This window comes from Cherax quadricarinatus, chromosome 83, assembly GCF_038502225.1.
Source record: "Cherax quadricarinatus isolate ZL_2023a chromosome 83, ASM3850222v1, whole genome shotgun sequence".
NCBI classification, from domain to species: Eukaryota; Metazoa; Arthropoda; class Malacostraca; order Decapoda; family Parastacidae; genus Cherax; species Cherax quadricarinatus.
Window position 1 is genome coordinate 4,384,601 of NC_091374.1, and position 13,553 is coordinate 4,398,153.

A 13,553-nucleotide genomic window follows, 5' to 3' on the forward strand; every position below is an offset into this window, starting at 1 on the left:
TTCCCCCAGAACTGTAGAATATCCGTAAATAAAGGCAAAAGCCTCTGGTTTTTCCAGTTAGTGTCTAGCCGGCAAGGAGGAACTAGCGCCCTAAAAAAAGGATAGGGGAGGGATTAACTGGACGGCTTCCCTCACCATGCGTGTCACGCAAGATTACCGCACAACATGCACGCACCAGACTGCTACCCTCAGGAAGCTCACGCCTACGTTTTGATGCTGGCGAAAGACTTGATCAAAATAATTGGAGCTCCTTTAGCAGTGGATATCAGAAACACTTCTGGCACAAGTTAAGAGATCTTAAAGAGGAAACTCTTTAAGCACCTCTGCCAAGTACCAGATCAACCAGGCTCTGATATGTGGGCCAGCGGCTCGCCAAAAGTAACAACCTGGTTGACTAGCTAAGCACCAGAAAAGTCTGGCTTATCACCTGGCTGGGGGAGTAGGAAAACTCTGGAAACCAGTACAGGAATATCACAGTATTTCCCCTTCCTTAAATCAAACCAAATTGCATAGGAAGACCTGGTCTGGGACCGGACTACGGGGTCCATGACCCCCGGGTAACGACTGGAGGTAACCAATAGGTAGCCCCCATTCTCCAGGCATTGTATGACTTGCGGGTTTAGCGCCTCCTTATAAATATAATAATCATGCTTTCCTCGTTTCTCTACTCCATTTCTTCCATGATTACCTTGCATTCTTTCAGCTCATTTTCAAGCCCCTAAAATAACACATAATCACCATTTGATACATATGTATTAAGTCTCATAACTATGTTGATTATTACAGGTACTACAAGTTTAGCAGTGTGCGTGTTGGTGTGTGTGTGATGATGTATGCTAGTTGGTGCGTGTTGCTACAAGATAATCTCCCCACGGTGGCTGCCACTCTTCCTCCTGCCCCGGTGCGGCAGCCGCTACGCTACAATACTCAAAGGGAGGACGTTTTACCCCTATGTAGTTGCTACTGCAAGCATGGATGTTCGTGGTATTTTGTCAGCAGAAACTTGAAAATTTCTTTTGACCTGGGTTTTTAATCATATAATGACTCACTCCGTGGACCTTCGACCGCACGAAAATTTTGTGTAAGATTTGAGGGGTATTGGTTGCTGGAGAGCTTGAGATTATGTGGCTGCCGCCAACAAGCTATAAGCAGAGCAACAAATCTTTGAGGACAGAAACACCATGGAGAGTATCAGTATATATCTTTGAGGAGAACCCATCTTATGAGGTTTAAATGGTAGAGCAGTGACGAGCCTAGTAATATTGTGTAAAGTGAATTTAATCAAGTTTTGATGCGACTTAATGAAGTGTCGAACCTTCTTGAGTTGTGACGGCGATGTGTTTCGTAAATATTTTTAATGTCTTCTCGTTCAGCCATTTAAGTTGCCATTTTTTGTGTGCTTGATTTTGCCATAATTTCTGTGGTAAATTTTCACTTTAAATATATTACTTGCATGTATACAAATATCCCGGACCGAAACGTCGTCGTAAGCTTCTCTCTCCTATGTGCGGGTTATTTGTGTATTCCAGTCACGATATTGTGCGTTTTTTGTTCATTATTTGCGAATTAATGCACATCTCATGTGCATAATATTAATCAACTGTAAAATGAACTTTGTAATGTTCAAAGTGATAAAGTTCATAAGTGTGCAATAAGGCTTTTTACCGAGGTGAAGAACACGAGCTACGAGGAAAGGCTAACTGAATTTAATCTGATACTGGAGGACAGGAGAGCCAGCGGGGACATAACATTGAAAATACTAAGGGGAATTGATAAGGTAAACATGTAGTATAAGCTGTTTGAGAGGCGAGAAACTGGAACTCGGGGAAACTATTAGAAGTTAAAGGTAGAGTTGATCTAAAGGGATGTTAGGAAGTATTTCTTCAGTCTCAGAGTGGTCGGGAAGTGGAATGATGTTGGTGACGAAGTGGTGGGGAAGGCTTCATACATAGTTCTAAGAGCAGGTACGATAGGGCCCACGAGGCTAATAGTGAATTTCAAGAGACGCAAGTTATGAGCCAAGGCCAAGAGCTGAGAATCGACCCCTGCAACCACAAATAGGAGAGTACAGAACTCGTAAAGTCACAAAACTGAGACGAAACCTCTAGGAAAACCGTGTAGTGAAAAAAAGATGACAAAGAAAAGGAAGAGAAAGAAAAATAAGAGGAATATGATGAATATTGGTTTGTGTAGGAACTGGGCCAGGTGAGTACGTAGCTCGGGCGGGGGTACAAAAATGGTCATCTATTATTGATGGTAATGAAAATACCATGGTAGTGGTTATTGCAGTTCACAGAGTGTTGTTTTTTCTGTGTGTAATTGCATAGTTACGTACGTTGTATGTATGTGTGTACTTGCCTAATTGTACTTAACTAATTGTGGTTACAGGGGTCGAGTCATAACTGTGTGTGCGCGTACTCGCCTAGTTGAGGTTGCAGGAGCCGAGTCCAAGCTCCTGGCTTGGCCTGTGTGTGTGTGTACTCGCCTAGTTGTACTCACCTAGTTGAGGTTGCGGGGGTCGAGTCCGAGCTCCTGGCCCCGCCTCTTCACTGATCGCTACTAGGTCACTCCCTGAACCGTGAGCTTTATCATACCTCTGCTTAAAGCTATGTATGGATCCTGCCTCCACTACATTGCTTCCCAAACTATTCCACTTACTGACTACTCTGTGGCTGAAGAAATACTTCCTAACATCCCTGTGATTCATCTGTGTCTTCAACTTCCAACTGTGTCCCCTTGTTACTGTGTCCAATCTCTGGAACATCTTGTCTTTGTCCACCTTGTCAATTCCTCTCAGTATTTTGTATGTCGTTATCATGTCCCCCCTATCTCTCCTGTCCTCCAGTGTCGTCAGGTTGATTTCCCTTAACCTCTCCTCGTAGGACATACCTCTTAGCTCTGGGACTAGTCTTGTTGCAAACCTTTGCACTTTCTCTAGTTTCTTTACGTGCTTGGCTAGGTGTGGGTTCCAAACTGGTGCCGCATACTCCAATATGGGCCTAACGTACACGGTGTACAGGGTCCTGAACGATTCCTTATTAAGATGTCGGAATGCTGTTCTGAGGTTTGCTAGGCGCCCATATGCTGCAGCAGTTATTTGATTGATGTGCGCTTCAGGAGATGTGCCTGGTGTTATACTCACCCCAAGATCTTTTTCCTTGAGTGAGGTTTGTAGTCTCTGGCCCCCCTAGACTGTACTCCGTCTGCGGTCTTCTTTGCCCTTCCCCAATCTTCATGACTTTGCACTTGGTGGGATTGAACTCCAGGAGCCAATTGCTGGACCAGGTCTGCAGCCTGTCCAGATCCCTTTGTAGTTCTGCCTGGTCTTCGATCGAGTGAATTCTTATCAACTTCACGTCATCTGCATCTGTGTGTGTGTGTGTGTGTGTGTGTGTGTGTGTGTGTGTGTGTGTGTGTGTGTGTGTGTGTGTGTGTGTGTGTGTGTGTGTGTGTAAGAACACCAGGAGAGGTCGTCGCCCGCATACTAGGCTACCGAAGCTGGCATTATAAGGGTATTAATTATGCCATGGTGGTGGCCTATTTAACACCAATGTTGCCACTGGAGAAAGATTGAGGTGCCATACAAAGCAGACAGACTTACCATGAGAGGTAAGTCGTGTGAGTACGTGTACGTACACGTACACCAGGAGCTGTGAATCAACCCCCGCAACCACAACTAAGTGAGTACACGCACACGCAAGAGAAGGAAATGCGAGATAATATATATATATGAAGTTTCGGGGAGGATGAAAAGAAGAAATCTTGAATATTGTGGGCTGTAACTCGCAGTTAAAATAAGCAAAGCAAGTCAAACGTGAATACCTCCAATTCGCTAAGCCCTGTATGGTCCCAACAGGTTTAGCGCTTCCACATAAATATGATAACAGAGGAGTCAAGAAACTAATATTAGTTACAGAAACAAAGCAATCGCACAGGACAATATACCACCCTAGGCTTTATTATGAGATGAGACATAATTACAAGACGGTAAACTAACAATAGAAAAATGCAGTGTGACAGTATTAAAAAATGTGATAAGACTAAACTGTGGGCGACACTGACTTACACTGTTGTATTGTTATTCATGGGGGTCAGCTCTAAACCCGTAGGGGGTCACTCAGCGACTGGAGAATGGGGGGCAGTCAGATGTGATCTAAGGATAGGGAGGGTAGTTCTAATTCTTCGCATCAAAACCCATTTATCGGCATCAAAGAATCCCCTTAAAGTGAATAATAATAATGATGGTGACATCATCATTAATTTACATGTTAGTAAAATTTCATACGTGAACAATAACACAGCTTGAGGTTGATTGATGTATAGGTGTGCATAATATATATATATATATATATATATATATATATATATATATATATATATATATATATATATATATATATATATATATATATATATAATTTATTTTAATCCCTGGTTTGTGGATAAAGGTGTTATTAATGACCGTTGGTCAATGTGGTTTTCAACCACATTGACCAACGGTGTTACAGACTAGGTAGAGTTGCTTGTGGTAATGCAGTCATGGGGACACTTCAGACGCCTTCCTTTCCTGCATAACTGGAATTACCAACAGTCACCTAGCTGTCTTTACCTGGAGCAAAGCTGGAGAGGGTTTCGGGGGCCAACGCCCCCGAGGCCTGGTCTGTGACCATGCCTCATGGTGGATCAGGGCCTAATCAACCAGGCTGTTACTGTTGGCCGCACGCAACCCAACATACGAACCACACCCGGCGAACTCGATAAATTCCCAAAATCAGTTCCTGATGAGCCAGGTTGTCGTGCATGCGTTGAACTGCGGGCACCAACAGCCTCATAGATGAGGCCAGCAACCAGGAGTCCTGTTTAAGGACCGGGCCGCGGGAGCGTTGACTCCGGCAGCGACTACAGGTAACCTACAGGTATAACAGACCAGTGGAGGCACATGGTAATTCTTATTGATTCCCCTTGTGTTGTGTGTGGCAGTCAAGGTCGCCACCAGTTTGGTGACTACGCTTTTCTGCATAATATTTGTATGGTCGGAACACCGCGGTGTACAGCTATCCTATTATATATGATAGTTACGCTGGGAACTCCCACAGTGTGCTGATACTTTATTTTATATGATACAGTACTGTACATATGTGGGAACATACGCCAGCTATGTTTCCCAGTCAGGTTTCATCAGGTTGGATTGTACGAGGCATGGGAGGTAATCAGAATGATTCGAAAAAGGGAAATGTAACTCGAAATCCTGGGATGAAGAGCCCTTCACCAGTATCTAGGCAGCCACTACCTTGGAAGGGTGAATTTTTATGCAAATCTTTTAGTATGGTTTCGTTGGTGAGATTTTTTAAAGAATAACGTTCCCACTTATTGTGGTCATTTTTATTTGTTAGAGGGGCATGTATGCGAGTTGTTTTGTCATTCGGACTGTCGGTGTGGGTTTTTGTGATTAAGAGTTGGGACTTACTGCATGGGCTGGTTTGATGAGGATATATATACTGTGTGGGGGAGGGATATGGATGTAGGTTATTAGAACAGTACTGATGATCGTTCGCTCTTTTTTTTTTTTGTTAGGAATAATTGTTTTCCTCCCAAGTGTTTTAGCTCTGTATCGACCTTAGATCCTTGAATTATAATCTTTATCCTTTTTTACTCTGCCTTTTCGTTATGTTCTTGACTACCTTCACGCCCCCCCTCCCCACACTCCCCCCCCTCCTCCCACTCCCCCCCCCTCCTCACACTCCCCCCCTCCTCACACTCCCCCACACCCACTTCCTCTACGAGGTTAGCTCTTTCCCGTGTTTCCACATTTTATCTATCGGTTTTGAACTTTTCTTCCTGTATTTCCCTTGTGGTGTTGGTCTTGTTGAATTTACCACGCACCTGACCTAACATAGCCTGCCTGCCTCTACTAACTACCTGCTAGTCTGGCCCTGTCTGCATACCTGATTCTGAGCCTGACCTTGGCTGTGACCTTGCCTATTCTGCCCTCAATCACCCTTGACACAGGTTGCCAGGTGCAGTTAGCTTTTTTACAACGAAATTACAAAGAATGTAATGTGATGACTGTGCGTGTGGTAGTTACCGGTTGGCAAAGACACTTGTCCATAAACACTTGGCTTTTGTGTTTTTTCGTCTACTGTGACACAGCTAAGTGTCATCAGGCATTCCGCGCGCGCGAGGGGAAAACAGACACAAACAGATAGACAAAGACAGACACAGACACACGCACACGACACACGCACACGACACACGCACACGACACGCACACGACACACGCACACGACACACGCACACGACACACGCACACGACACACGCACACGACACACGCACACGACACACGCACACACACACACACACACACGACACACGCACACGACACACGCACACGACACACGCACACGACGCACGCACACGACGCACGCACACGACGCACGCACACGACGCACGCACACGACGCACGCACACGACACGCACACCATACACGCACACCATACACGCACACGATACACGCACACGATACACGCACACGATACACGCACACGACACACGCACACGACACACGCACACGACACACGCACACGGCACACGCACACGACACACGACACACACACACGACACACACACACGACACACACGCACGACACACTCACGACACACACACACACACACACGACACACACACACGACACACACACACGACACACACACACACGACACACACACGACACACACACACGACACACACACACACACACGACACACACACACACACACACACACGACACACACGACACACACACACACGAGACACACACACACACACACACACGACACACACACACGACACACACACACGACACACACACGACACACACACACGACACACACACACGACACACACACACGACACACACACACGACACACACACACGACACACACACACGACACACACACACACACACACACACACACACACACGACACACGACACACGACACACACACGACACACGACAGACACACACCACACACACACACACACACACACACACACACACACACACACACACACACACACACACACACACACACACACACACTCACACACACACGGGGCCAGGAGCCGAGTCGCGACCCCTGCAACCACAATTAGGTGAGTCACAAGAAACGACCGAGAGGTATGTCAGGAGCTCAACACAAGATTTAAAGAGGTATTTACAGTGGAAACCAGTAGGACTCCAAGAAATCAGAACAGGGGGGCACACCAGCAAGTGCTGGATGAGGTACATATAACCAAGGAGGAGGTGAAGAAGCTGCTATGCGAACTTGACACCTCAAAGGCGGTGGGACCAGACAACATCTCTCCATGGGTCCTTAAAGAGGGAGCAGAGATATTGTGTGAGCCATTAACAAAGATCTTCAACACATCATTTGAAACTGGGCAACTCCCTGAGGTATGGAAAATGGCAAATGTAGTCCCAATTTTTAAAAAGGGAAACAGACATGAGGCACTAAACTACAGACCTGTATCACTAACGTGTATAGTATGCAAGGTCATGGAGAAGATCATCAGGAGGAGAGTGGTGGGGCACCTGGAAAGAAACAAGTGTATAATTGACAACCAGCACGGTTTCAGGGAAGGAAAATCCTGTGTCACAAACCTACTAGAGTTTTATGACAAGGTGACAGAAGTAAGACAAGAGAGAGAGGGGTGGATCGACTGCGTATTTTTGGACTGCAAGAAGGCTTTCGACACAGTTCCTCACAAGAGGTTACTGCAAAAGCTAGAGGACCAGGCACACATAACAGGAAAGGCACTGCAATGGATCAGAGATTATCTGACAGGGAGGCAACAACGAGTCACGGTACGCGACGAGGTGTCAGAGTGGGCGCCTGTGACAAGCGGGGTTCCACAGGGGTCAGTCCTAGGACCTGTGCTGTTCTTGGTATACGTGAACGACATAACGGAAGGGATAGACTCAGAAGTGTCCTTGTTTGCAGACGATGTGAAGTTAATGAGAAGAATCGAATAGGACGAGGATCAGGCAGGACTACAAAGATATCTGGACAGGCTACAAGCCTGGTCCAGCAACTGGCTCCTTGAATTTAACCCTGCCAAATGCAAAGTCATGAAGATTGGGGAAGGGCAAAGAAGACCGCAGACACAATATAGTTTAGATGGCCAAAGACTGCAAACCTCACTCAAGGAAAAAGATCTGGGGGTGAGTATAACACCGAGCATATCTCCTGAGGCGCACATCAATCAGATAACTGCTGCAGCATACGGGCGCCTGGCAAACCTACGGATAGCGTTCCGATACCTCAGTAAGGATTCGTTTAAGACTCACACACACACACACACACACACACACACACACACACACACACACACACACACACACACACACACACACACAAAGACACGACACACACACAGGACGAGTCTCGACCCCTGCAACACAATTAGGTGAGTACACACACACACACACGACACACACACACACCCGACACACGCACACACACGACACACACACACACACGACACACACACACACACGACACACACACACACACACGACACACACACACACACGACACACGCACACACGCGACACACACACGACACACACACACACGACACACACACACAACCACACACCACACACGACACACACGACACACACACGACACACACACACACTACACACACACACACGACACACACACACACGACACACACACGACACACACACGACACACACACACGACACACACACACGACACACACACACGACACACACACACGACACACACACACACGACACACACACACACACACACACACACACACACACACACACACACACACACACACACACACACACACACACACACACACACACTAGTAGTAGCGATCAGTGAAGAGGCGGGGCCAGGAGCTCGGACTCGACCCCTGCAACCTCAACTAGGTGAGTACAACTACGTGAGTACACTACACACACACGACACACACACACACACACACACACACACACACACACACACACACACACACACACACACACGACAACAGGCCAAGTGTCTAATTGACATGTGCCTAGGACAAAATGGTAACTAACACACACACACGACACACACACACACACACACGACACACACACACACACACACGACACACACACACACACGACAACACACACACACACTACACACACACACACACACACACACACACACACACACACACACACACACACACACACACACACACACACACACACACACGACACACACACACACACACGACACACACACACACACACACACGACACACACACACACCCCACGCACACACACACACGACACACACGACACACACACACACACGACACACACACACACACGACACACACACACACACGACACACACACACACACGACACACACACACACACACACACACACACACACACACACACACACACACACACTGAGGTGTCCCTGTTTGCAGATGACGTGAAGTTGATGAGAAGAATTCATTCGATCGAAGACCAGGCAGAACTACAAAGGGATCTGGACAGGCTGCAGACCTGGTCCAGCAATTGGCTCCTGGAGTTCAATCCCACCAAGTGCAAAGTCATGAAGATTGGGGAAGGGCAAAGAAGACCGCAGACGGAGTGCAGTCTAGGGGGCCAGAGACTACAAACCTCACTCAAGGAAAAAGATCTTGGGGTGAGTTTAACACCAGGCACATCTCCTGAAGCGCACATCAACCGACTAACTGCTGCAGCATATGGGCGCCTGGCAAACCTCAGAACAGCATTCCGACATCTTAATGAGGAGTCGTTCAGGACCCTGTACACCGTGTACGTTAGGCCCATATTGGAGTATGCGGCACCAGTTTGGAACCCACACCTAGCCAAGCATGTAAAGAAACTAGAGAAAGTGCAAAGGTTTGCCACAAGACTAGTCCCAGAGTTAAGAGGTATGTCCTACGAGGAGAGGTTAAGGGAAATCAACCTGACGACACTGAAGGACAGGAGAGATAGGGGGGACATGATAATGACTTACAAAATACTGAGAGGAATTGACAAGGTGGACAAAGACAGGATGTTCCAGAGACTGGACACAGCAACAAGGGGACACAGTTGGAAGCTGAAGACACAGATGAATCACAGGGATGTTAGGAAGTATTTCTTCAGCCACAGAGTAGTCAGGAAGTGGAACAGTTTGGGAAGAGATGTTACCTGGAGGTTACCTGGAGGTTATTCCGGGGATCAACGCCCCCGCGGCCCGGTCCATGACCAGGCCTCCCGATGGATCAGGGCCTGATCAACTAGGCTGTTACTGCTGGCCGCACGCAGTCCAACGTACGAGCCACAGCCCGGCTGATCCGGCACTGACTTTAGGTATCTGTCCAGCTCTCTCTTGAAGGCAGCCAGGGGCTTATTGGCAATTTCCCTAATGCTTGATGGGAGGCTGTTGAACAGTTTTTGGACCCCGGACACTTATGGTGTTTTCCCTTAGTGTACCAATGGCGCCCCTACTTTTTATTGGGGGCATTTTGCATCACCTGCCCAGTCTTTTACTTTCGTAGGGAGTGATTTCTGTGTGCAGATTTGGGACCATTCCTTCCAAGATTTTCCAAGTGTAGATTATGATATATCTCTCCCTCCTGCGTTCCAACGAGTACAAGTCAAGTGCTTCCAAGCGTTCCCAGTAGTTAAGGTGCTTGACAGAACTTATACGTGCAGTAAAGGATCTCTGTACACTCTCTAGATCTGCGATTTCACCTGCTTTGAATGGAGATGTTAATGTACAGCAGTGTTCCAGCCTAGAGAGAACAAGTGATTTGAAAAGGATCATCATTGGCTTGGCAACTCTCGTTTTGAAAGTTCTCATTATCCATCCTATCATTTTCCTTGCACGTGCGATCGTGGCACTGTTGTGATCCTTGAAAGTGAGATCCTCAGACATTACTACTCCCAGGTCCCTTACATTATTTTTCCGCTCTATTGTATGGCCGGAGTCAGTAGGATACTCTGTTCTAGTTATTATCTCCTCCAGTTTTCCATAACGGAGTAGTTGGAATTTGTCCTCATTGAACATCATATTGTTTACCGTTGCCCACTGGAAAACTTTGTTTATATCTTCTTGGAGGTTAACCGCGTCCTCAGTAGATGACAGCCTCATGCAGATCCTAGTATCATCGGCAAAGGATGATACGGTGCTGTGGTGTATATCTCTGTCTATGTCTGATATGAGGATAAGGAATAAGATGGGGCGAATACTGTGCCTTGTGGAACAGAGCTCTTCACTATGGCAGCCTCCGATTTAACTCTGTTGACCACTACTCTTTGTGTTCGATTTGTTAGGACGTTGAAGATCCATCTCCCCACTTTCCCAGTTATTCCTTTAGCACGCATTTTAGTGGAGGCAAGATCCATACATAGCTTTAAGCAGAGGTACGATAAAGCTCATGGTTCAGGGAGAGTGACCTATTGGCGACCAGTGAAGAGGCGGGGCCAGGAGCTTGGACTCGACCCCTGCAACCTCAACTAGGTGAGTACACACACGAGAGACACACGACACACACACACACACACACACACACACACACACACACACACACACACACACACACACACACACACACACACACACACACACACACATGGTTATTATTACCGTACCGATCCTTTCTTAATATTACATGGCAGACATTCCAAGACACGCAACAAGAGAGTAAATATCTGTCGTACTGTTGGGTGTGTGAAGGTGTGCATGGGGTATGGAGGGTAGTGTAGGTAATGAATGGAGTGCTTGTACTGAATAAGGTATGTGGTAGATGGTTGGTTTGGGGTCTTGTGTAATATATTAAGTTAAGGAGGTATACGTTGAATTAGATCCCCTGAAACCTGACTAGTAACTATGGAGAAGGTTATTTCATTATGACACTTCCTTCAAAATATACTGCTTTTTTTAGGATTTTATCGGAAATCGTTTATTTGCTGTTTGCACAGGGAATATACACCGAGAGATGTATATCTGTGTATATGCACAGATGTATATTAGTGTTCATACATAGAGATGTATATCCTAGTGTATCACAGCTCCTCAGAAACCGGGAAAATAGTTAATCTTTATTTACTACAAGTACTTGTTTCGGGGATCAACACCCCCGCGGCTCAGTCTGAGCCTAGCTGACATCGGTGACATACTGTTATACAGAAAGCCTCTAGTTATGCAGAGCATTTCGGGTACATTAGGTAAATTTTGTCCCCAGGATGCGACCCACACCAGTCGACTAACACCCGAGTACCTATTTTAATGCTAGGTGAACATGGACATCAGCTGTCTTTAGGAAAAACGTCCTGTTTCCACCCATACCGGGATCGAAACACGGGCTTAAGTGTGTGAAGCGAGAGCGTTGCCTACAAGGCCATGGCTGTTAAGGCCGTCTCATGCGCCAGGAGGAAAGTAGCAGAACATTTGCAAGAATATCATCTCAGGCTGAAGTTTATAGACTAGTTTAACCTGGTCTAAATTTTATCATTTCCCTTTTTCCCCCCCTCAGCGGATGAGTCCTTAGGGACCCATGAAATCTGTGATTTTTTATTTGTCATGCGTCAGTTGCTGCAGCAGCAGCAGCAGCAGCAGCAGTAGTAGTAGTAGTAGTAGTAGTAGCAGCAGTAGCAGTAGTAGCAGCAGCAGCAGCAGCAGTAGTAGCAGCAGCAGTAGTAGTAGTAGTAGTAGTAGTAGTAGTAGTAGTAGTAGCAGCAGCAGCAGTAGTAGTAGCAGCAGCAGCAGCAGTAGTAGCAGCAGCAGCAGCAGTAGTAGCAGCAGCAGCAGCAGTAGTAGCAGCAGCAGCAGCAGCAGCAGCAGCAGCAGTAGTAGTAGTAACTGACGCATGACAAATAAAAAATCACAGATTTCATGGGTCCCTAAGGACTCATCCGCTGCTGCTGCTGCTGCTGCTGCTGCTGCTGCTGCAGCATCATTTTATTTCAGCATGATACAATGTACATAGTTGAGTGACATTTAGGTGTGCATGCAGAAAACTCATATTTATGCAGAGAATATCGGACCCTGTTCAAAGGATGAAAGTAATCTTGATGCTAAGTGTATAGCTGAATTAAAACCTTTAATGATCCTTATAAAGTCAAAAGGCTTTAAATTAAAAAAATTGCTTGTGGTTCTACAGCGGACGAAGATGAGAAGATAGAAGCGACGCCGGTAGTGGTCATGCCAGGCACCTCGTCCACCACCACACACCTGGTGGGGTTCCTGCGTCTCCAGCCAGAGGGTAGCGGTGGCTATGATACAGGCAGCTGGAGAAGCACTCATGATGGATCTCCAGGAACTACCAGCACTCAAGATGGAGCTACTGGGAGAACCAGTACTCGCTGGATGGAAGGCAGTGGTGCAGGCAGGATCAAGAGGGAATACAGCCTTGAGGATTTTCTCGTATGGATTCCCTCAGGTAAGGATGACGCCCGATTTTATCCATTATCTTTATTTACATGACTATTCAGATTTGTTCGCCAGGT

The 13,553-nt window shown here is 46.7% G+C and overlaps 1 protein-coding gene across 11 annotated transcripts in view; it reads left to right on the top strand.

Moving 5' to 3' along the window:
* The window catches only part of LOC128702254 (uncharacterized), a 64,142-nt gene that overhangs the window by 19,145 nt on the left and 31,444 nt on the right, over positions 1–13,553 (top strand). For all 11 annotated transcript variants that reach the window (XM_070102746.1, XM_070102744.1, XM_070102745.1 and 8 more), the window contains exon 2: positions 13,208–13,486. In XM_070102746.1, the coding sequence (XP_069958847.1) occupies positions 13,208–13,486 (279 nt within the window). The remainder of the gene's footprint in view (positions 1–13,207; positions 13,487–13,553) is intronic.